We start from the raw sequence: 25,326 nt of genomic DNA on the forward strand, positions 1-25,326 counted from the left end.
TTGGTCGTAAGTAACTTAACCATCTTGCTTTGACCTTCTAATGCATAGTAGAATAGTCCCATATTACTGTGCACAAACCCCTCCTAAAACACCCTTGAGAGTGGGTATGAATACTAGAGAAAATCCAGTTTGAACAATGCAGAAATGATCTATCGGTTGATCATACCGGTGATTTTGGGTTTATCACCAGCGATGTCCAAAGCCAAGAAATTTAAATATAGAAGCAATGAAAGACCATTCAATTTTATCATAGGCCTTAGACATATCAATTTTAATGGCAATGAACCCATCTTTCCCTTTTTTGTGAACTAGAAAATGGAAGATTTTTCATCATAAGTAACTCTCCTGTAGGGTTTTCTTCAGCCGCCGCATACCAGAACCATAGCTTCTCTTCTTCGGCAAGGTTTAGCACCAGGTAAATAGTTGGATGATGCTTGTTTCTCATCTCAAGATGTAGCTTATCCTCCGCCCCTGTGGCGTGAACATTCTCCGCCGCAGTGCCGTGACCTCCTCCGCCCTTGTGGCGTGATTTCCTCCCTAGCCTCCTCTTTCCTTTCTCCTCTCAATCACCAGATCTTTGAACTTGCTTCTTTTTTCCTTTCTTCTCTCACTCGTCAGACCTCATCTCTCACTCTCCAGAACTCAGATCTCGCCATTTCCTCTTCTTTCCTTTCACCTCACTCCTCTGATCTCAGACCCCCTATCCCGGCTTTCTCCAACACCAGATGTGTTCCAGTAGCTTATAGAAGGTGTTGTGGTCGGTGGGTGGTGCCGTGTTCCTTTGCCGATTCAACTTCGTTTTGGGTGTTTTTGAGGACTCAGTTTACAATCTCCTCACCATCTGTACCTCCAAGCTCCTCGATCCATCCTCTTGCAAAGGCATCTATGCAACCGAACCTGATCCCCCTACTTGTAGCATGACAGACCTCGCCCAATCCAGCTCTTGGCCCCCCATTTTATTCTCAGATTTGTCTAAGAGTCAGTCTACGTTGTTTGTTCTCGGCCGTTCTTCATTTATGGATGGTGGCGGAAGCCCCATAGGCAGGGGGACGTGGCTAATGCTGATGGGGTTTCAGTCCCCACAGATGTTGGTTGTATCGGCAAAGCTAGTTGTGAGCAAGGCCAAGGTGTTTGGTGCAGAAGGTTTTTCTTTGTTATTTGGGTGGTGCCAAGTTTCACCCCCTTCTTTTTCTTTTTTAGGTTCTGGTTTTGCAGGTTATGCCGGTTCTGGCGTTGGTGTCGCCATGGAAATGGCCGGCTCCGTTTCCCCTCTCGCCAGTCAGATCTTGTGGCCCTATCACCGTTCACCAAAGCGCTTTTCGGCAGGCAACGTACCGGCTCGCGTGGGCATGATGGCACAGATCTTTTTGGCACTTATGGGGTCTTATCTATTGGCATGAAAGTGCATGCGCTTATCAATTGCTGTGTTGACAGCATTTTATCTAGGGCAATGGCTTTCACCCATCCCCTTCTCCAGATGACTCAATCTTTGGCATGCGAGACCGGGTCGCTTTTCTCTTCGTCGGTCTAGGTTCTGTATACCCAAACCTTCTGTTGGTTATGCTATCTATATTTTTTCAGTATCTTTTTATGTATCCTATTTTTCTGTTGGTGTTGGGCGCGCATGAATGAATAGCCCTGTTATCTACCAAAAAAAAAAATGGAAGATTTCTTGAGCAATGACAATATTAGCAGAAATTTGTTTTCCTTTCACAAAAGCACCTTGTAAAGGGGAAATAAACAGGGAAGAAAAAGTTTTAGCAATGATCTTGTAAGACTCCAAAGTAGGGCTGCAACAGGGTCGGGTTGGGTCGGGCTTTATAGAACCCTAGCCCAACCCTAAGTCCCCTTAGCTGGGCCCAGGCCCGACCCGACCCGACCCTGACTCAGGTCCAAAAAAATCCAACCCTAACCCGCCCTCAGGGTCGGGTCGGGCTGACCCTGATTGGCCCTGACCATGGGGAAGGGGAAAGAAATGCATGGGTTGGAATGAGCCGGGGAGAACGTTATCAAATTTACACAAAATAACACTATAATAAAAAGTATTATATCACTTATTGTCTTCATATATAATATATTGTATAAAAAAATGTAGGTGACATTTAAAGTTTATAATGTATATATTATATCAATATATATTTTATAGTATAACTTAAATCAGGGTCGGGCCGGGCCGGAACAAGCTTAGCCTGAGGCCTCAACCCTAACCCAACCCGACCCTGACTCAGGGTCAGAAATTTTCAGCCCTAACCTGCCCTCAGGGTTAAGTATCTCAACCCAAACCCTATTCGGGCTCAGGGTGGGTTCAGGCCGACAAGGCCAAACTTGCACCCCTACTCCAAAGTGTCTTCGGTCCACGTGGCTGGAGAAGGATTCGCAACTCATCTCCCCAATGAAAAATCTAAGTTCAACCCAAAAAAAACTTCACACCCAGTCTTCAGTCTTCAGTCTTCCAATCAGACTCTTCACAGCTTCACTGCTTGCTCAGAACTTCGAAGCAGCTGGAAAAACTATCCTCCTTCAACTCAGGGATTTTTTATTTTCAGAACCAAAACTCTCATCCTCTCATTCTGTATCATGCAATAATTAACAAATATAATGGCTTCTCTTCGACTCTTCCACTGCTCTATTTGCAATGATGATTATCAATTTCAATGGCGATACCTTAACCAATGGCCGACCAAGATCTCAACTATCTCCATTCACAAGGGCAAACTCTCATTCCCCCGTCACGATGTATCATTTCTGGACAAGTCCCTCTCTCTTCACCGACACTCATGTCAGATCCTTTGCCGTGTTTCTTCCGTCGAAGAAAGGTATTCCATTGTTTTTTTTCCTTCTTCCTCTTGATGTTTATTTGTGTGTAAAATATGCTAAATAGAGGGGATTTAACGAATTTGCCAGCACAAGGGAGGAGAGTAAAGAGATGGTGCCCAGACCTGGACGAGAAAAAGTGCGGCTCTGTGTTCGATTGGATCATCAAGTTAAGTTTGGCGAGAATGTCGCGATATTAGGTTCGACGAAGGAGTTGGGATCATGGAAGAAGAAAGTGAAGATGAATTGGACGGAGAATGGTTGGGTTTGTGAGGTGGAGTTGAAAGGCGATCAATCAATTGAATTCAAATTTACGATTATGGAGAAGAATGATAAGATGGTTTGGGAGAAAGGCAATAATCGTGTACTGAAGCTGCCTAAAGAAGGTGTTTTTGAATTGGTATGTCACTGGAATATGACCGAAGAGACTGTGAATATATTGCCTTCGGGTTCGACGGAGGAAGGGGAGGAAGTAGAGGGTACGAGTAGTAATAACGACTCTGAAGTTGTTGATTCTGCTCCTGTTCTAGACGGAGGACGGAGCCCTTTTGTTGAACAGTGGCAAGGGAGGTCTGTGTCATTTATGCGGTCGAACGAGCATGGAAACAGCGAAATAGAGAGGACCTGGAACACCGAGGGCCTTGAGAAATTGCCATTAAAATTAGTTGAAGGTGATCAGAATGCCAGGAATTGGTGGCGGAAGGTACAGTCTTTTGCTCCCCGTCTTTAGCTTTCAGTTTAATGACAATTGTTTGACTACCATGGAAGTATGTTCTTTCTGACGATACTTTGCACTTTTTCTTCTTCATTTCCTTATCTTTGGCATCGACCTCTCTGATTTGTTAATTGCCACGACACTATTTTGATTCGTTCAAGCAACTGTGATCTTATTGCAAGATTTTACTTGGTACTCTTCAATTCTCGCACTTGAACCAGTGGATGTCAATGTCTCAATTCTTATCAAACACCATTCAGCTCATTTTTTTAAATTCTTGTTTGTCCACTTGATCTCTTTCTGATTCAATAAGAAGGAAGCACCACCCCTTTTTTGGGGGGGGGGGGGGGGGGGCACCTATGTTCATAATTGCAGAGCTCTAGAATTTCATCACCTCTGTTTAATTTTAAGTTAACATTGCTACCTCCAAACTTTTATTGCTTTGACTTATTTCTGGTGTTTAACTCACTATTTAAAAATCCTTCTCAAACATTGCTACCCCCAGTTCATTTATCACGTGTTTTTTGGATCCATGTTATATGCTTTTTTCTGCAAATCCTTCTCGCGCCAGTCTTTCTCAAAACCATTGCTTCTTTCATTTGCATGCTTAAATACCTGAGAATTTTTTTTCCTCATAAAGTCTGTGGTCAAATAAAACTGTTAGGTATGTTTCTGTTCTGTTCACAAGTTGTTTTTATCAATGGAAACACTTCCTATAATAAAACAAAAGAGAGAATGAGATCTAGCAACAAAAAACATATCTTCAGTGAATCTTTTACAATCCACCAATTTTAAATTTATCATGGCTCCTCAGAAGAATTCTGTAAAATGAAATCTTTAATTAGAAAGAATAACTGAAACTGGCCTTTAGTCACTCAGGAATTAAACTCTGATAAAGAAGATAGACACATAGCCAGAAATAATAAAAGACAACAATGCCCACCTTGTGATAGCAGCAGCAGCCTGCTTTGTGGGCTTTCAATGGTTTATGGGTCTCCTACAGCTGAAGCGGTAAATTAGAACTATGATAAGATACATAAGTAGAATTTGATTGTACTGTTTATGCCATAAATATATCAACTTATAAGCTATGGATTGCTCCACTAAAATAAACCATTCATTTAATTTCAAATTCAAAGACCCCAAGCTGATTTGTGTATAATGATGCAGCAATACACCTTCCACCCTATATAACTTGTAGCGTATAACACTTTTCAGAAACTATAATTTTGATATTTCTTTTATTCATATATAATGTCACTTATATTTTTTGTTTTATGAAATTAAGGTATTTGTGGGGTATTAACTATTAAGTAAAAATTTTGAAATCTTGTTGAAAAATAGATTTTCCATTGATTTGATAGATGTTCCAAGAATATGTAAATTGACTCTTCAATGGTAGATTAATGGGGAAAATTTTGTCAGTCCCTTAACTTATCCTATATTTACCTAAACTCCTCTATAAAATTTTTGGGCAACTGGGGCAGTCATGAGTGTGTTGTCATTGTTGGCAACATGTGTAGGGTCTTGGCAGTGATTCAAGCAGTGATGCAAGGTGGCAGACTGAGTTTTGTAAGGTTAGTTAGTGATCATAGGGTACTTGGCTTATGAGGCAGTCAATGTGTACCTGTGTGTGACTGTGTGTGATAGTAACATGACTAATTTTACAAGGCCTATGGTTGTGTGGTTGCAATATTTTGAAAATAGTAGTGTATGTGGTTTAGATGATATGGTGGCTTAAGTGGTGTTTAAAAAAAAAAAAAAAAAAAAAAACTTTTGCTACGTGGCAAGCCAGCCAGCTTCATACCCAGCTTGCGACAGCAGGGCCGCACCATAGCACCATGTAATGTAGCTCTAGATAGGCAAAGGACCTACTAGAGGCCAGATATCCAGGATCTAATGATAAAGGAACCAAGGGGCTGCTGGTTCTGCAGTTGCAATAGGGCAGAATTGTAGTTTAGTCACTTTCTAGGGTTATGTCTAGGGTATTGAATTTGAATCTTATTTAGTAATAATAGGCAGGTCTAGGGGAAGCTAATGGTATAGATTAAGTTAGGTTTGAATGAGTTTCTAAATTCCAGAAAATTAGGGTTAGGGTTTTGGGTTTTGGGGGAAGATGAATGTGGAGAAACTATGGTTTAATGTGGGATCTAAAGGGGGGGGGTTTGGATCGAGTTCTGTACTGGTAGGAAACAATACTCGGCCAAGGTATGAGGCCTAGGTGAGGGCTGGAAGTGTTAGTTCTGAAAACTCTAGGGTTTTGGGTTTAATGAAGTTGGGGGGAAAATTAGGGTTTAAGAGATGAATGGGGGCAGAGTTTAAAGTCGAGTGTAATGGGTGTGGAGAGGGAGCTGTAGTCTGAATTTGGGTTGAATCTGATGAAGGATGAGGTTGGCTGGAGTTAAGAAGATCTGGGGTTTTGAGGGGATTCAAATAAAATAAAAAGGGGATCGATTTGGGGAGGGATTAGAGGATTAGAAACAGAATTTGAAGTCCAATTTGTAGCAGAATCCACTGGCAGCAAGCTTGAACAATGGAAAAGGATAGAACCATCTTCAATGGAGATCCTCCCGATCATCTCAATGCAAGGAGTCGTAGGAGATCCACCTACCCTTTCCACCTTGATAGAACCACAAGGATGCAACACTCACAAGGAGCAGCAGCACTAATTCTGTATTTTTTTTTTAATTAATCAACTGTGGGGGGAGCCTCCCACGATTTTCTTTTATTTATAATATGGCCATAGGCCAAATCCTAGTACAATCTAAATCCCTCCTTCATAAATCGTGGAAGGGTATGACTAAAATTAAAATCTGATTAAAATAACTTAAAACAACTTAAAATAAGAAGATCTAACTGTCCCTAACAACTTAAATAAAAGACTTAATTAAATCACTTAAATTGAACCATGGTTTGAACGGGTTCAATTTAAGTTTACAAATAAGCTGAAATAAAAACTAAGTATGGAAATACTAAAATGCAAATAAGCTACGGCTCCCAAACTAAGCCCTAATTTCAGGGCTGCTTCTTCTTCTTCTTCTTCCTTCGGGTGTGGACACTTGGTGCTACATCAGCTCTCCCCAATTTGAAAACATCCATCTTCGATGAATGGTCATTCAAATCGGGATCAAGCTTCTTAAGATCATCCTCAACAGGTGGCTCGAACTTGTAGGCGGGCAGCAGCTCTTTGATAGGCGGGGAAGGCTGGACTTCCGGCTGGGTAGCAGTCTCTTGAATCATCACATGAATGCCTCTTGTATCATTATCCAAGCCTTCGTAGTAATTAGCCGCATCATCATCATCGGATGGGGGATTAGCATGTAGGCCCTTTTCTTCATCATCACCTTGGGCTTCTTCCTTTTCAGTCACATTGATGGTTTTCTTCTTGTGTGGGCAGTCCTTAGCAATATGTCCCTTTTCCTGATAGTAGAAACAAGTAACGGGTTTATTACGTCTCTTAGGAGCTTGCCTTTATCATCAACAAGTGGGGGAGCCTCCCATGATTTTCTTTTATTTATAATATGGCCATGGGCCAAATCCTAGTACAATCTAAATCCCTCCTTCATAAATCGTGGAAAGGTATGACTAAAATTAAAAGCTAATTAAAATAACTTAAAACAACTTAAAATAAAAAGTCCTAATTGTCCCTAACAACTTAAAATATAAGACTTAATTAAATCACTTAAATTGAACTATGGTTTGAACCGGTTCAATTTAAGTTTACAAATAAGCTGAAATAAAAACTAAGTATGGAAAATACTACAATGCAAACCTAAGCTACGACTCCCAAACTAAGCCCTAATTTCAGGGCTGCTTCTTCTTCTTCGTTCGGGTGTGGACACTTGGTGCTGCATCACCATGTGTGCACGGGCTTAGCAGCCAGCATGGTGGTGCATGAGCCGTTGGCCATGCTCAAAGAAATCATGTGCTCACGCCCACAAGTGGTGCATGAGCCGTTGGCCATGCTCACATGGGGCTTCTAGCCACACTGGCCCATGCTTGCCCCTCGCACGTGAGAGCCATTTGCGGTAGGCATCGAATGCTTGAGACTTGGATTTTTGGCCAAGGCAGGGAGTGCACCCTACTATTCGGTCATTTGTCCCAAAGAAAGCTCAAAATGGATGCTCTCGGGAAGTAAACGTTTTGAGACATCTGTTAAATGGTTCTAGAATCATGACAAATGTCAGATTGGAAGAATGCGAAACAAGTGGTTATATCTAAGGTGCGCAAGAGGCATGAGTTGGTAATGTTGTTTATTCTATTGCTCGGCATGTCATTGGTTAGGAGCACTGAAGCCCATACGCCGTTTCACACTTTTTTTTTTTAAACTCGAAAATTCTCTGGGACCCGGGCCAACCCCTGGAATTTTATAAAAATCAATCCAAAGAAGAATAATTACAAAGGGGGTGGGGACATGTCCGCCTAACCCTGAACCCAAGATATGCAATTAAATAAACGCTCCACTCAAGACCTCTCGCACCCAACCCCATACAAAAAAGTTATTTCCGTAACACGGGAAGGCCAATTGCATCCTCACGGATGATCCGTGGAAGCTCCAGTGGAAGACAAGACTCGCCCGAAATTCCATATCTGACAATGATGTACATGCTAAATTTGCAAGCCAGTTTGCTGCCCTGTTTCCCTCTCTATAGGTAAAGGAAATCATGGGTCGAAGCAAATCCACTAAATTTAGCGTTTCTTGAAGCCAGTACCAACCCTTCCAAGAACCACAACTCCGATTGGAAATGCAGTGAATTGTTGCCGCTGAATCAGAATTAACAACTATCCCATAAAGTGTAAGTCAAAACACAGCCTCAGACCATCTCTAAGCTATCAGTTCCGCTACCATGTTAGTAAATTCCCTGTAGTAGTTGGCAAAAGCCGCAATGACACAACCCTCCTTGTCACGAATAATACCCCCACCTCCACCCACCCCCGGATACCTCTTGCAGGCTCCATCTACATTAAGCTTCACCACACCGAAAGGGGGACACCAGTACACAAGTTTCGGCGGCTTCTGAATAGGAGGATGATGCGAAAGACCAAAGAACTGGAGAATGAGGGACTCCTTTAAAGGCGGGGTTCTCTTAAACGTGGAATAGAAAGGAACCTCATGAATCCAATTCCGAACGACTTCCACAATTTGGCTTGCCGACCTAGCTTTGTCTTTTGTTATTTTGTTCTTTCCATAGTTCCCATAAAATAAATGACGGGATCAAACCTGTGATAACGCCACATAGGCTTTTTCTATTAGCATGCCCTTGCCAGAAGAGAATTTTACTTCTCACACTTTGCAGAGGAACCATTTCCATCTCCAATAACTAAGAGAAAAAATTTCAGACTTTAGAAGCTGTCCCCCCCCCACACTAAACAATGAGAACTTGTGTCACACTTTGGAGCACCACAACATAGGCATTTAGATTCTAACGAAATCCCCATACTCGGTGTCATCAATAGCAATCCCCTCACATAAAATTTGCCATGAAAAAAAAACCAATCTTAGTTGGCATTATGCGACTCCAAATCCATCTAGCGAAAGCCCTTTATGTCGATGTGGTTCTAAGAACATTCCAAACCGATTTAGAAGAGAACTTACCGTTCGCCATTAGAGCCCAAATAAGATTGTCATCCCTATCTGAAAGCAAACAGGACAGTCATCGCTTGGACAGAAGATAGTGGCACTAATTGTATCCTCCTTTTCTGGTACCAAGGACTCGAATGCTAGCTACTGCTATAAGAGAAGATAGATTTTGTCTATAAGAGATAGGAAGCGCTATAGTACTTCTTGCCGAAAAGCACTATTGTACTGATTGACGAAGGAAAACTTCCCATTAACTAAGCTGTTGCGCACCAAATCCGAATCAATTTTGAGAAGCTCTTCATTCTTCCAACTCCCTTCCATGCTCAACACATTACTCACCTTGATCGACAGGTTGAGATGGTGTGCCCATCCACTCGATCAATAAGCGCCCCCCACCCTGTCCAGGTATCAAACCAGAAGTTGACATTTTCTTTACCAGTACGCCGTGTCACCCTGAATGGTGGTAGTGTTGTTAGAACTCATGTGATAAGGGTAGTTTGGGAACTAGTCTTATATCTAGTTGCCCTATTGTGTATTTTCTATTTTTTTTGCCTTTCTTATCTTTTACCTCCCTAGGGAGGTGTATGTAATATTCTCGAAGTCTATTAGTGAAGTAATATAGGTGTGGAGATCTCTCTCACACACAACACACATTCTACCGAAATATTGTTCTCCTTCTTCCTTCTACCTCTTCTTCTACCTCCTCCAACTTCTTCCACCTCTCTTATTTACTTTTTTAACCTAAAATCCAACTTGGTATCAGAGCGTAGGTTTTGAGAGTCGCATTCAGCTTCTTATCCCTATTCTTTCCTTCTCTTTGAAATCCTAGAGCACAAAGGATTTCAAGGAGAAGCTCCCTAAGTAAAAAATCTGTTGAAAGGAGCATGAAATAGGTTTGATGCAACCCATTCTTGTGTTTGCATCTACTGTTTGAGCTTGGGTGAAGCTCTTTAATGATTTAAAGCATTTCTAGCCACTGCTAGAGTTTCCGCCAGCTTGCAGTCTCTGTCTCTCTCTCTCTCTCTCTTGACATGGGTTTGAGGTTTGGAATGGTGCAATAGAATTGCCCAAGGGTGCTGGTTAAGGTCCATGTGCTCCTTCTTACTGCTTGAAGGCCCTGTATGAGCACAACTCTTCTTCGTGGAACTCTATTTTCGCCGAGTAAAGTGAGAATGCACGACTTCGCCTCTCTCGTATTTGGACTGCAATATGCTGTCTCCTTTGTTGAGTAATGCTTATGCGCAGTGTTTGTGAAGCTATTAAGCTTGTTTAAAGTGAATGTTACTCTTTGGAGAGTATTAGAGAAGTGTTATCAAAACTGTTTCTGTGTTTTTCCTTGTAATTGGGTTCTTTTTGGGTTGAGTGTGTAATTCCCACTTGGATTGATATCCTAGTTTGTGGTCAAGTGCCATTTTCCCTACAAGATGGTTGATTCAGAGACTTCTGGGCTTGGTTCGGCTGATTCACAGCCCACTCTAACAGCCCCTCAGTTTGTTTATGAGAGCTCACACTCACAAATTTCCATCGTGAAGCTTGATAACACTAATTACTTGGACTGGTCACATTCTGTGAAGCTACCCCTTAGGAGTAAAGGGAAGCTTGGATATATTACAGGTGCTACTAAAGCCCCAGAGGTTGGCTCTCCTGCCTATGAGAAATGGGAGACTGAAAACTCTACAGTAATGACATGGTTAATCTTCTCCATGAAGCCAGAGATTGGGAGAAGGTTTATGAGGAAAGAAACTGCAAAGGGTATTTAGGACAGTGTCTCCTAGACATTTGACAGGGTAGGTGACTCTCCCAAGGTCTATCAGTTCCACCAATAGATTAATTCAATGAGGCAGGGTGACAGGACCATTTCTGAGTACTATAGGGCTTATAGTAGTCTCTTGGAGGAGTATGATCACTACAGGGACCTCCAGTTGACCAATCCAGAGGATAAAGCAAAGGTGTATCGCACTCTTGAAAAGGAGCGTGTCTTTACCGTACTTGGTGGCCTGAACCTTGATTATGAGCCAATCAGGCTCCAGATTTTAGGCTGGTTCCCTCTTCCATCTCTTGATGAGGTTTGTAGCTATTTACAGAGTGAGGAGACTCGGTGGGCAACTATGGCACCAACTTCGGCATCATCTCTTGAGAGATCAACTCTCAATTCTTCCTCTTTCCGGGATACCCATGGTAGTGGTAGAGGCCAGGGGCCTAACCATGGGGAAGACAGAGCAGTAGAGACAGGTGGTGCTAGTGGAGGTGGCAGAGACAGGTTTAAATGTGATTATTGTGGGAGATCTAGGCACACCAAGGATAGGTGTTGGACTCTTCATGACCGTCCTCCTAGTACACGAGGTGGTACTCGTGGTGGCCGTAGAGGGGGAGCTTGAGGTGCACATTCTGTTATAACTGAGGCAGATGCTACACAGGATGACTCTACTTTGGCCGATGCAGTGTTTCGCAGGGTCATGTCATAGCTGAGCATCTACTACACCCACAGTGGCTAGCTCCTCTTCATCCTCAGCTCTACAGGTCTCCACCTTAGCTTCTATTGCAGCCCAATCTTGGGTCATTGACTTTGGGGCCACAAACCACATGGATGTTATGTCCCATTATTATGATTCCTATACCATTTGTTCTGGTAAGGATAAGGTTAGGGTAGCCGATGGTTCCCTTTCCTCCATCTTTGGTAAGGGCAGTATCCCTGTTACATCATCTATTTCTCTTACTTCTGTTCTTCATGTCCCTAATCTTACTCTTAATCTTTTATCTGTGAGTCATTTGACTAAATCTCTAAACTGTTGTCTCACCTTTTATCCTTCTCACTGTCTTTTTCAAGATTTGGTGACGAAGAGGATTATTGGTAGTGGACGTGAGGAGCAAGGCCTTTACCTTTTTGACCCTTTTTTGCCCATAGCTCAGTCCTATGTGTGTGGACGTAATGGTAGTAGTTCTGTGGAGTCTGTTGTGTTATGGCATCGTCGTCTTGGCCATCCGTCTTTTGTTGTAATGAGGAAACAGTTGCCTCACTTATTTTCTTCTATTACTTCTTCTTATGTTTTTCAATGTGAACCATGTATGTTTGCTAAACGTTGTCGTTCTTCTTATCCATATCATGGTAATAGAACTGTTGCTCCTTTCTATATTGTGCATATTGATGTTTGGGGACCTTCCCCTACTACCTCTTTATTTGGCTATCGTTACTTTGTGTCATTTGTTGATGATTTTTCTCGTGCTACTTGGATTGTTCTTATGAAACATAAAAGTAATGTTTGTGAAGCATTTCAAAATTTTTATCAAATGATTCTTACTCAGTTTGATACTCGTATCAAAATTGTTCGGTTTGATAAAGGAGGAGAATACATGTTTGGTGGCCTCCAAGCCTTCTTTACTAATAATGGCATTATCCATCAGCTCACATGTGTTGACACACCCCAATAAAATGGGGTTGCTGAGAGGAAAAATTGCCATTTATTGGAGGTCACCCGTAGTCTCTTGTTTGGCATGCATGTTCCCAAGACCTTCTGGTCTGCAGCTCTATTCACTGCCTCCTTTCTCATTCATCGCATGCCTACCAAACTTCTTGATTTCAAATCTCCCTTAGAAATCTTATCTCCACAGATTTCTGCTTTCTCTCTTCCTCCTAAAGTCTTTGGCTGTGTTTGTTATGTGCATGTTAACAAATCACATCGTACTAAACTTGATCCCAAAGCTCTCAAGTGTCTCTTTGTTGGGTACTCTTCTACTACCAAAGGTTATAAGTGCTATCACCCATCTTCTCGCAGGTGCCTGACCTCCAAAGATGTCACTTTCCTTGAGGCTGTCCCTTTCTTTACACCATCTCAGTATCCTCTTCAGGGAGAGAATTGTGGAAGTGAACAGGCTGCTGATTTCCTTCATTATCCCCTACCTATCCCTCCCTGTATGCTGGACATTGGAAAGCACAGAGCTGTGGATGTGGATGTGAATATAGATTTGGTTGTTGACAGTGGTTCTGGTAAGGAGAAGGATTACCACATTAAATACAAGAGAGGTGAAGGCTTGCATAATGAAGGAAAGAAGACCTACCAAGAGTCCTCTTTGGATACAACTCCACATCTTGAGATTCATTCTCCTTAATCAGGTGATATCCCTTCTCCTCCATCTGATTTAGCTTCCTATTGCTGTTAGAAAGGGGAAAAGAGCTTGTACTAATCCTATAGCCCAGTTTGTTTCCTATGATGCTCTTTCTCCTATAGGTCTTGCCTTTATTGGTGCTTATTCTACAGCTTCTATTCCCAGGAATGTTACTGATGCTATGTCTGAGGAGATGATGGCTCTTGAAAAGAATGGTACTTGGCAATTGGTGGATCTTCCCAAGGGACGTGTCCTAGACTCCCAGTTGGATGCAGATGGGTCTATACAATTAAGTATAAATCTGATGGTACTGTTGAGAGATACAAAGCAAGGTTGGTGGCCAAGGGGTACAATCAAGTTTATGGGATTGACTATCAGAAGACATTTGCTCCTGTGGCTAAGCACTACTCTATAAGAGTTCTTTTATCATTGGCTGTCAATAAAGATTGGCCATTATATCAGTTAGATGTGAAGAATGCGTTTCTTCATGGAGATTTGGAAGAGGAAGTGTACATGCAAACCCCACTAGGCTTCAAAATACCTTCAGCTGAAGGGAAGGTGTGTCTCCTCAAGAAGGCACTATATGGACTCAAACAGACACCAAAGGTATAGTTTGAGCGCTTCCAACAGGTTATTCTGAAGAATGGATATTCCCAGAGTCAAGCTGACCACACTCTCTTTACCAAGCGGGGCAATGGTACCATCACAGCCCTCATTGTCTATGTTGATGATATTGTAGTGACTGGAGATGATATGGCTGAGATAGATAAACTGAAAATCTACTTGACTAAACAGTTTGAAATCAAAGATCTGGGTCCCTTGAAGTATTTCTTAAGCATTGAAGTATTAAGGACAGGGATGTTAGGTTGCAAAAGTTTGTGCTTGATTTGCTGACAGAGACAGGGATGTTAGGCTGCACACCAAGTTCTCTTATTGAGCAGAATCACAAACTAGGAGAAGATTGTGGTCCGTCTCTTGTTGATGCAGGAAAGTACAAAAGGCTTGTGGGAAAGCTTATTTACCTCTCTATGACATGCCCTGATATCTCTTATGCTGTAGGAGTGGTAAGCCAATTCATGCATGCCCCCAAGAGTGGCCACTTGGATGTAGTGTATCGCATTCTCAGATATTTGAAGTCTTCTCCAGGGAAAGGACTGTTGTATGCAAGACACAATCACTTGAGAGTAGAGGGCTTCATTGATGCCGATTGGGCTGGATCCATTACAGACAAGAGATCTACCTCAGGTTATTGTACCTTTGTGGGAGGTAATTTTGTTACATGGAGAAGCAAAAAATAGCATGTTGTAGCCAGATCCAGTGCAGAGGCAGAATTTAGAGCTATGGCTCATGGAGTGTGTGAACTCATATGGTTGAAAAAGCTTGTTCAGGAACTGGGATTTGACACTGAAGACCTTATGTGTCACACCCTGGCCCGGTTTATAAGGGCCAAGTGTGACTGGATGTCAGAGACATCCAACCAACTCACCAGGATCGCAAGTGCAGTACCCTATTCATAATCATTATCACAATACCGAATTTAAACGCAGCGGAAGTAATTTAAATATAAAGATAAGGTAGTAATAAAGGAACTAGTAATAAAGCTGATATGTATATAAAAGAGAAACTGAGTTACAAGACTGTTCCATACAGTAGTTTAGAACCAAAAGACATATCTACACAAGTCTATATACAAAAGTGTTATAACATAAAGAAGGAAGAAGCCTGGTCTGTCTGGCAGTTTAGGAGAACGCGCAGCCATCACACGAGCACGAAGCATTGTGCTCCACCACAAGAGGAGTATCAACTCCGAGAGTTGAAGGAGTGTCCTGAGCAGAAGAGACTCCCACAGAAACTCCGGTGACAGCAACAGTAATATCATCTGAAAAATAGGGATATTCACGGGGGTGAGCTCTACTGAGCCCAGTAAGGAAAAACATTCAAGCACATACAGATAATCCATGATGAATGACCTAAAATAACATGCTCCTAACATGGATACTAGGTCACAATGTCACATGAGGTATAAGTACTACTTTAATAGAATGCTAGCCTTGGTCCTGGAAACACATAACCAGACGACGGTCACCCGAGCGAAACCATTCTGCTACGGTGGAGACTCAGCAGCTCAGACATCATACATCTGACGCTAACGGACCTCCAGTGACTAACCCTACTGTTTGTTCCCATACCTGTAGTGTTCTTCGGTAATGGGACAGTGAATGGCATTTCGGAATCATCCCTTCGGACCTGCCACAGGTTATCCAACACTTCTCCCTTGTTGGTAAGAGACGTAGTACTAGGCTATGTCAATCCTAACCATATGCAGTCTAACATGATAGCATATGTATCAAATAGAGTAATTGTATGTTAACCAGTACATCATCATCATTCATACAGTTCCAAAGTAAAGTATCAATGCAATGCAGCATACCGATGCATCCTAATTCACATGCAACAAATGCAAAGAAGGAAAAGCTATAAAACTACATGATTTGAGTTATATTTATGATGCATGACATGACATACTTAACAAATGATAATTAAGTCAATAAACACACAAAATTAAGTTCAAATTTCCCTTACCTAATATAACAGACTAGTCTAGCCCAGCAAAACTCCAATAGTCTAGACAAACCACACAAGAACAGATTATACAACCCTAAATAACACAAAACATCATAAATTAGACGTAGGAAGAGTCCTAGGTCAAAACCCAGGCATTAGGGTATAAAATGGGGTAAAAATACTGAACTGGATTCAGAGCCCAGGCCCTACAGTCGACCGGTTGCAGGCCTGCAACTCCATCTGGTCCAAAAATCAGAATTGGGGCTTTTGTCTATGGTTCATGGATCTTGACATGCAAGGTCCCAATTTCACTTTTTGGACCAATTCTAAGGTAGGTCAATACAGTGTAACAGTTTAATTCCAAAAACCAATAACAATTTGGGGGTTTTAGCTAATTAACCCTAATTAGCAACCTAGGGTTTAGTAAATTGGACAATTCAGCTGTGAATTGGGTAACTAACAAGTAATTCACAGGTCACAACCACACCTGAACCTATATTTGATTCAATTTAGGGTTAAGACATGGGATTTGGTCAATTAAACCTATTAATTCTAATTACCAAAAAAAAAAAACCTATTAATTCTAAGCTTTAATGGCTGAATTGGTATAGGAGTCAATTAGAGATGAAGAATTGAGAAGATGAAGATGGGAACAGAAGAAATCATAGCTTACCTAAGTACAACATTGAGAAAAGGTGAAGGCAGCCTTGGTTTTATGTAGCAAAGTCTCCAATGGAGGTCTCAAAGCTTCAATTCCAAGTACAAGATCAAAGCCCCAAGTATATCTTCTTCTCTTTTCTCCTTCCTTCTACCGTTTTCTCTAAACTTCTTATGCTGAAATCGATTCTATTAGCTTTAGGAATAATGAATAGTACTAATGACTTAGTTATATAAGTGGTTTAACTAAGGCTTGTTTGTTTTATTAACCAAAATCTGATTTCTAAATTGATTTCTTAAATTGATTCTAATTAGAATTATCTACTTAATTAGTTTCTTTTAACTAGAAAATGATGTCATATGATATCAGGGGAAATCCATCTGGGGTAATTACTGGGAACTGGATTCCCCACTGGGGATGTGGGTCCCACAGGTGAAAATTACTATATTGCCCCTATATACCCTAATTGATCAATATTATACAATATACAATAGGATAGATAGTACTTACAATTGGATTAGGAAATAGAAAGATTCTGCATGCGGTCAAGCCAGCAAATCCGACACAGGTAGCTCTGGTGCAAGGTACCAGCAGGGTCCTCAGACTCTAGAATAGCAAGTTGGGAAGACTCCCTGGAATCCTCCATAGGTGTGTCGAGGAGTCGATCTGCATCCTCTACTGATGCAGCCTACAGCATCGAGGCAACTATGGTTAGAGAATTGGAACCTTAAATCACACAAGTTCCAAAGTTCAAATTTACAGTGGTTTTCACACTATGAGACTCTACTGTGATAACAAGGCAGCCATCAGTATTGCCCACAATCCAGTGCAACATGACAGGACCAAGCACATTGAAGTGGATTGACACTTTATCAAGGAAAAGATAGACTCAAGCTGCATTTGTATTCCTTTTGTGAAGACTGGTGACCACCTAACGGATATCTTCATGTTGTAATATGGGTTCAAGGGTAAAATTGTCCTAGGGGTAATTATGTCCTTGTACCTATTCTAGAATGTTCTCTATCATATTATAAATAAAGCACGGCTATGATCACATTGATCAAGCCAATATTCACGGAATTCCACATGGCATCAGAGCCAAAAATATTCCGAGGATATGGGAATTGAATTTTTTTTCCTTTTTTTCTTTTTTCTCTCTCTCTTCTCCTTCGTGTTTCTGCCCTAAGTCCAGCTACCACCACCAGCCACCACCGCTAGCCTCCTCCACCTTCTGCCAACCCTTCGCCACCTCCGCTAGCCCTTCTCCACCTCCCGCCAGGCCCTCCACCTCCTGCCAGGCCCCCCACCTCCTTCCGCTACCACCGAGAGCCCTCCCAGGGCCTCCCTACTTCTTTTGCCACCACCGCAAGTCCCCCCACCTCTCTCCTTCCTTTCTTTCTCGCTAGAGGGTCTATTTCACCTTGCCGTTAATTTTTTCCCACCCTTGGTGGTGAGTTGACTCCCATTGAGGGTCCTTTTTTCCCTCTGTATGATTTAATTATTTTTGGAGGCCTTGGTTTTTGAGTTCTGCGATTTTTATTTCCAGCCACCATGCCTGACGCTTCGGAGATCACCTCTGCTTGTTCTGGTTCTGATGGTTCGTCGTAACGTGATTTTATTCCGTTTTCTGTGAACAACATCAAGTTAAATGGAAGCAATTTTCTTATGTGGTCTTGTTCCTGTTTATTTGCGATTGGTTCCTGTGGCTTGTCTGGCTACATCACGGGTACCACGGTCAGGCCTACAGAGGCTGGTTTTGCACAGGATCACTGGATGAATTTTAATTTCTTGGTCATGTCATATCTGGTTAATTTGATGGACCAAGAAATTGTTGGTCAATACCTTCTTCTTGACTCGGCTGCAAAAATATGGAAGACAACCAAAGATACTTATTCTCAGGTTGGGAATGCTGACCAATGCTATGAACTCCGTTAAAAAATTCACTCTACCAAACAGATGGAGTTAACACTTTCTCAGTATTACAATACCATGTATACGATGTGGGAACAGTTGGATTTTCTGGGCACCTTCACTGCCACCACTGATGTTGGTGCCGTGGCCTACCGAAAGTGGGAGGATGGTTTATGCATCTTTGATTTCTTGGCAAGGCTGAATATTGAGTTTAATCATATCTGGTCAAATATTTTGAATCAGGAACCTCTCCCAACTCTTGAATAGGCCTATGCGATCCTTTCGGTTGAGGACAGCCGATGAATAGCCATGGTTTACCCTGCTACGTAGGAGCGATCGACTCTTATTTCTGATTCACAGAATGGCATACGAAGGACCGCTGTTGGAAGCTTCATGGTCGCCCTGCAGACACTTGCGGGCGTGGTAGGGGTGGTTCCAATAGGTCCAATAACACCCGTGCTCATCAGGCAATTACTGAGGACCAGCCTGATCATTCTCTTTCACAGGTTATGGCGGATTTGCAAAATTTACAGGATATGGTGACTCGTTTGGACACATCTTCTTCGATATCTGTATCTCCTTCCATGGTTGCCTCGGCTTTGTCTCTGCCTACTAATTCCAATACACCTTCGACAGGTATTTCATTTGGTGGCTTGCACCTCGGTTATGCCCGATTCTTGGGTGATTGACTCAGGGGCAACTGACTATATGACCGGTTCTTCCTCTATTTATTCCATTTATTTTCCTTTATCTGGTCATAGTAAGGTTTGTGTCGCTGATGGGTCTCTTTCTCCTATCTTGGGAAAGGGATCTATGCAGTGTTCTTCCTCTCTTACCCTTTCATCTGTGTTGCGTGTTCCGAAGTTCACTACTAATTTGCTTTCCATTAGTAGCATAACTAAGGATTAAACTGCAAAGGAACATTTTTTCCAACTCATTGTTTATTTCAGGACTTGGCAACGGACAGTACGATTGCATGTGGTAAGGTGGTTGGTGGTCTGTACATGCTTGACGGTTCCCAGGTAGCTTTGACATCTTAGTTTGCATCTTCTGATTTTGATTCTGCACTTTTTGAATTGAATAATTGGCATCGTCGTTTAGGCCATCAACCGTTTGGTGTTTTGACAGATTTATTTCCTAGTTTAGTGAAGAGATGTAATAAACATAATTTTTCTTGTAATGCTTACACTTTGGCAAAGTAAACTCGAGGCATTTTTCTTATTTCTGATAATAGAAGCTTGCATCCTTTTGGTTTTTTACATTCTGATGTGTGGGGCCCTGCCCGTTGTGTATCTAGCTCTGGATTTCGTTGGTTTGTCACTTTCATTGATTGTTTCAGCCGGACGACTTGGGTATATTTGATGCATAGTAAGAGTGACGTCTTCACATGTTTCACTTTATTTGATAAGATGGTCGAGACATAGTTCGTTGCCAAGGTCAAGATTCTCCGGTCTGATAATGGGAAAGAGTATATGGACGGTGCCTTTAGGTCATATTTGGACAGCCATGGGATCATTCACCAAACCTCTTGCGTTGACACTCCCGCTCAAAATGGGGTGGCTGAACGCAAGAACTGACATTTTTGGAGGTTGCTCATTCTCTTATGTTCACTATGGTTGTTCCTCCTTGTTTTTGGGGTGGTGCTGTCCTTATAGCTACATATCTTATCAATCGGCTTCCCTCACGTGTTTTGGATGGACGATGCCCCTTGGATGTGCTCTGTGGGAAATAAACCTTTGTTGTGTCTCCAAAAGTACTTGGCTGTGTCGTGTTTGCCAGGAATCATCATGTACACGGCAAGTTTGATCCCAAGGGACTGCAATGCATATTTCTTGGTTATTCTGCTAATGCTATCATCCTCCTACCAGAAAAGTGTTTGTCACTATGGATGTAGTGTTTCGGGAGTCTGAGGCTTACTTTAAACAGCCGGAACCTCTGTAGGGGGAGATTATAAGTGGTGAAGAGGTCCCGCTGATTGCTCCTCTAGACATTGAGATACCTACTATAGAGGATACGTCTATTGAATGCGAAGATGGAGTTACAAGTCAAGAACAAGAAGTGGGACAGCTGCAACAAGAAAAAATTGTGTACACTCGGGGAACTGATTTTCCTCTACACGGCCTTGTATACAAAGAGACCACCACCACTGATCCTACTTAATCAGCATCTGCTCCTGCTCCAAGTCTTGCTCGTAGTCAGATTTCTGGTAAGCCCCCTCTTGATCCAAGTCTTGATTTACCCATTGCTGTTCGGAAATCAAAGAGGAGTTGTACATTGCATCCTATTTTCAACTTTGTATCATATAACTCACTAACTCCTGCTTTCCATGCCTTCATAGCTTCTGTATCCTCTGTTTCCATCCCTAACAACTGGTAGGAGGCTATAGCCGAACAGAAATGGAAGTATGCGATGAATGAAGAGATGCATGCCCTTGAAAAAAATCAGATTTGGGATTTGGTGAGTCCTCTACCTGGAAAAGACCTGTTGGTTGCAAATGGGTCTTTGTAGTGAAGCACAAGGCTGATGGCTCAGTGGAAAGGTACAAGGCGAGGCTTGTTGCCACAGGGTTTACTCAATCCCAAGGTATTGACTACCAAGAGACCTTTGCTCCTGTAGCAAAGATGAATACTGTACGGGGCATTATCTCTTGTGTTGTGAATCAAAGATGGGAACTCCAACAATTTGATGTGAAGAATTCCTTCTTGCATGGAGATCTGGAAGAAGATGTCTACATGGAGATACCTCCTGGTTTGACTTCAAAAATTTTGGGAAAGGTATGTAAACTGAAAAAGGCCATGTATGGTCTAAAAGAGTCACCAAGGGCTTGGTTTGGTCGGTTCCATAAGGCTATGATTGCTTATGGGTACAAGCAGAGCAATGCTGATCATACGTTGTTTGTGAAGAAGGTTGGACAGCAAGTGACAATGTCAATTGTCTATGTTGATGGCATAGTGATCACAGACAGTGATGCATAGGAGATACAGAAGTTGAAGGCTTATTTGGGCACCGAGTTTGAAGTTAAAGAATTGGGTAGATTAAGGTATTTCTTAGGGATTGAGGTTGCCTATTCAGCTAAAGTCATGTCTCTCTCTCAAAGGAAATATACCTTGGATTTGTTACAAGAGACAGGGATGCTTAGGTGTAAACCAGCAGATACCCCCCTTGAGCCTAACACACATTTGAAGAGTAAGGATGTGACCCGGTGGACAAGGGCAGTTATCAGAGGTTAGTTGGCCGATTGATCTACCTCTCACATACCGGCCAAATATCACATTTGCTATAAGCCTTGTCAGTCAATACATGCATGATCCTCACTGTTCTCACTTGGAAGTAGCATATAGAATTCTCCGTTACTTTAAGTCATCTTCTGGATAAGGAGTCTTGTTGTCTCCTCATATCCACCTCCGGATAGAAGCATACATTGATGCAGATTGGGCCAGCAGTCCTGATGATAGGAAGTCCACATCTGGGTATTGCACATTTGTTGGAGGAAACCTAACTACTTGGAGAAGTAAAAAGCAAGCTGTTGTAGCTTGATCTAGTGTTGAAGCTGAGTTCCGAGCTATGGCCCAGGGTATTTGTGAAGTTCTTTGGCTCAAAGGGGCTTCTTCAAGATTTGGAAATGTTTGCTGATCTTCCTATGCGGCTCTACTGTGATAGCAAGTCCGCAATCGGTATTGCGCACAATCCGGTTCAACATGATCATACCAAACATGTTGAGATTGACCGACATTTCATCAAAGAGAAGCTGGAACAAGGGCTAATTTGTATTCCATTTATTTAGTCTAGTGATCAGTTGGCTGATATCCTTACTAAAGGAATCAGTCCTAAGTTATTTTTTCCTATAATTAACAAGTTGGGCATGTTTGATATGTATGCACCAACTTGAGGGGGAGTGTTGTAATATGGGTTCAAGGGTAAAATTGTCCTAGGGTTAATTATGTCCTTGTACCTATTCTATAATGTTCTCTATCATATTATGAATAAAGAACGGCTATGGTCACATTGATCAAGCCAGTATTCATGGAATTCCACACTTCACCAAGGCTCTGACCTCTGTTCAGTTTGGTACTCTACTGTGCAAGCTGGGAATGCATGACATCTATTCTCCAGCTTGAGGGGGAGTGTTAGTGTTGTTAGAACTCATGTGAAAAGGGTAGTTTGGGAACTAGTCTTATATCTAGTTGCCCTATTGTGTATTTTCTATTTTTTACCTTTCTTATCTTTTACCTCCCTAGGGAGGTGTATGTAATATTCTCAAAGTCTATTGGTGAAGTAATATAGGTGGGGAGATCTCTCTCGCACACAAAACACATTCTACCGAAATATTGTTCTCCTTCTTCTCTCTTGCAACCTTCTTCCTTCTACCTTGTCTTCTTCCTCCTCTCTTACTTTCTTAACCTAAAATCCAACTAATAGTTGGTCAAGCCAAAAACCATGTGCACTAGTTGGGATTATTATCCTCTCCAATCCCCTATGCTCGGCAGTGCGGTAGTGCTAGTGTGGATGTCCGACACGTGGTAGGTCGGACATCCAACGGTCTGAGCTCAACATAGTCAATGAGCTTGGACCATTGGATGTCCGAGCTGCCACATGTCGGACATCCACACTAGCACTGCCGAGCTATAGGGAATTGGAGAGGATAATTTTCCCACTATTTGGAGTTCAAAGATTCTTTCTTTTTTGATTTGAACTGTTGATTCAGGTTTTAGTCTTACGTTTATAAGCCATGTTCTCTCGTAGTCCCTTGTGGTCCTCAGATTCAGTGTATTGCCAATGCTCGGTACATAACTCCAAGATGCCATTTGACTGGCAGTCCGAGTGCCCTCAAATTCTTGTTGTGTACAAGAATCTTAGCTGATCCAAGGGCTTAAACTCAGCCCATGTTTTGAAAGAGCATCTAACGGTTCATGTAGCAGCTGACAAACTGTGATCCTTCGCAATGTCATGAGACTTATTTAAAAGGATATAAATGCCCCTGGAAAGATGCCATTTCATGGGTTCAACTTTCAATGGCTGTAACTTGGTCATTTTAGGTCGAAATTGACCTGGATTGTTCTCACAAGCTCAGAATTTGAGAGAGAACGTTACTGTAGCATTTGTGGGTGATTTTGGAGCTGGAAAGCTGGGTTTTCATGGTCTTTTACTTAATTGGGTCATTGGTTCTACATGTCGAACTTCGTCAGAGCGGATTTTTGAGTTTTGAGAAGCCGTCGTACATTAGGATTGTAGCGAGAGCACCTGTTAGGGAACCAGAACCGAGAGATGGGAGAGAGAGAGAGAGATAAGAAACTGAATGAGATGGTGAGAAGAGGAGAACTGTTGAATATGACAGCTTCTCTCCCACAGCTTGTATTTATAATAGCAAGTTTCAATAAGAAGGGGAATTCCTAACCATGATAGGATTCCAAGTTACAATACGAAAAGCAAAAAGAAATAAAGCTAGGACTAGAAATAATAATTCAAACTAGGACTAGGACTTTAAGACACAAACTCATAATCAAACTAGGAGAGTCACGGGAGGAGGAGAGGAATCTTGAGAATCGAGATATCCTTTTCTCCCCTAGACTAGATATACTTCAACACTCCCCCTCAAGTTGGAGCGTATAAACCACCTAGCCCCAGTTTGGAACAACTTCAACAAAAAGCAGGTCCAAACAGTGCCTTTGTAAACATATCACCAAGTTGATTGGTACTCGAGACAAATGGAGTAACAACCAACTTCTTCATAACAACATCCCGAACAAAGTGACAATCAACCTCAATGTGCTTTGTCCTCTCATGAAAGACAGGGTTACTTGCAATATAGATAGCGGCTTGATTATCACAAAACATTTGCATAGAGGTTTTTCACGATGTCAAAGTAGGGTACCGCACCAAAGAGAAGGCACATATAGTTTCATTTAGTAGGGAACCTATTTTTTATTTGAAGAGAGAGAGTGCCAATATAGACTCCATGACTCATTACGTGAGGGGACGTGAGAAGGAATCTGCAATCTATCATCATGAAAATCGTTTTCCTATAAAAAAAAAAAGTTCAAATAGAGAGATAAGCTGATTTCATTATGTCATTGGTATAATATCATTTAGGTTACATCTTAAATGGGTTTGGATCGGTCCAGGGTAGTGCACCTGCATCAGCTATGGTTACTGCTGGGTACACTCAAAGTAATGCAGATCACACCTTGTTCATTAAGCAGTCTGGTGGTCACATTACTGTTGTCATCGTTAATGTTGATGACATTGTCCTTACTGGGAGTGATTTCGCTGAAATAGCTAAATTGAAAAAGTATTTGGGGCAAGAGTTCGAAATCAAAGACTTGGGGCAGTCGCTGTATTTCCTTGGGGTTGAAGTTGCTCATTCTTCTAAGGGCATCTTTCTCTCTCAAAGGAAGTGTACTTTGGATCTCCTATCCGAGACTAGGATGCTTGGCTGATGCCCTGTTGATACTCCTCTTGAAGCAAACACACATCTGAAGGGAAAAGATGTTGAGCCAGTTGACAAAGGAGGCTATCAGCGACTGATGGGAAGATTGATAGATATTTCCCATACTTGACCAAATATTGCTCATGCTGTGAGTCTAGTGAGTTAGTATATGCATGACCCCAAAAAGAGACATTGAACGGACAAAATGAGAAGAAGTTGGATATACGTAATTTCTTATTTAAGAAGCTTTTAATTTGTGGGTTTAGCCCTGGCTGGTCCAAACATCTCCTATTGTTCCAAAAATTTCCCTAAGGTGTTTAAGGGGTCTAGAACGCTAGTTGAAGGTATAAGGCTTCAACCTGGGTTGTGCAAAATATGGCATGGAAGCTTTCTCTTGAAAGCTAGAATACATATATATTTGAGTTGGTGATCCCCTCCAATTTCCTGCTGATCATGTCCGGTCAGAACCAACTTAACAATTTTCTTCCATTGTTGAAAGTTGGTGATCCCCTCCAATTTCTTTTCAGTAATACGATTGGAGGAGGAAGAGA

General features: G+C 41.9%; 1 protein-coding gene across 1 annotated transcript in view; it reads left to right on the forward strand.

Annotated features, from left to right (window-relative positions):
- Positions 1 to 2,521: 2,521 nt before the first annotated feature.
- Positions 2,522 to 25,326, forward strand: part of LOC122656952 (phosphoglucan, water dikinase, chloroplastic-like) — a 125,714-nt gene continuing 102,909 nt past the window's right edge. The window contains exons 1-2 of the mRNA XM_043851658.1: positions 2,522 to 2,816; positions 2,905 to 3,517. Coding sequence (XP_043707593.1) covers positions 2,599 to 2,816; positions 2,905 to 3,517 — 831 coding nt within the window. The 5' untranslated portion in view covers positions 2,522 to 2,598. The remainder of the gene's footprint in view (positions 2,817 to 2,904; positions 3,518 to 25,326) is intronic.

This window comes from Telopea speciosissima, chromosome 3 (assembly GCF_018873765.1).
Source record: "Telopea speciosissima isolate NSW1024214 ecotype Mountain lineage chromosome 3, Tspe_v1, whole genome shotgun sequence".
Taxonomy (NCBI): domain Eukaryota; kingdom Viridiplantae; phylum Streptophyta; class Magnoliopsida; order Proteales; family Proteaceae; genus Telopea; species Telopea speciosissima.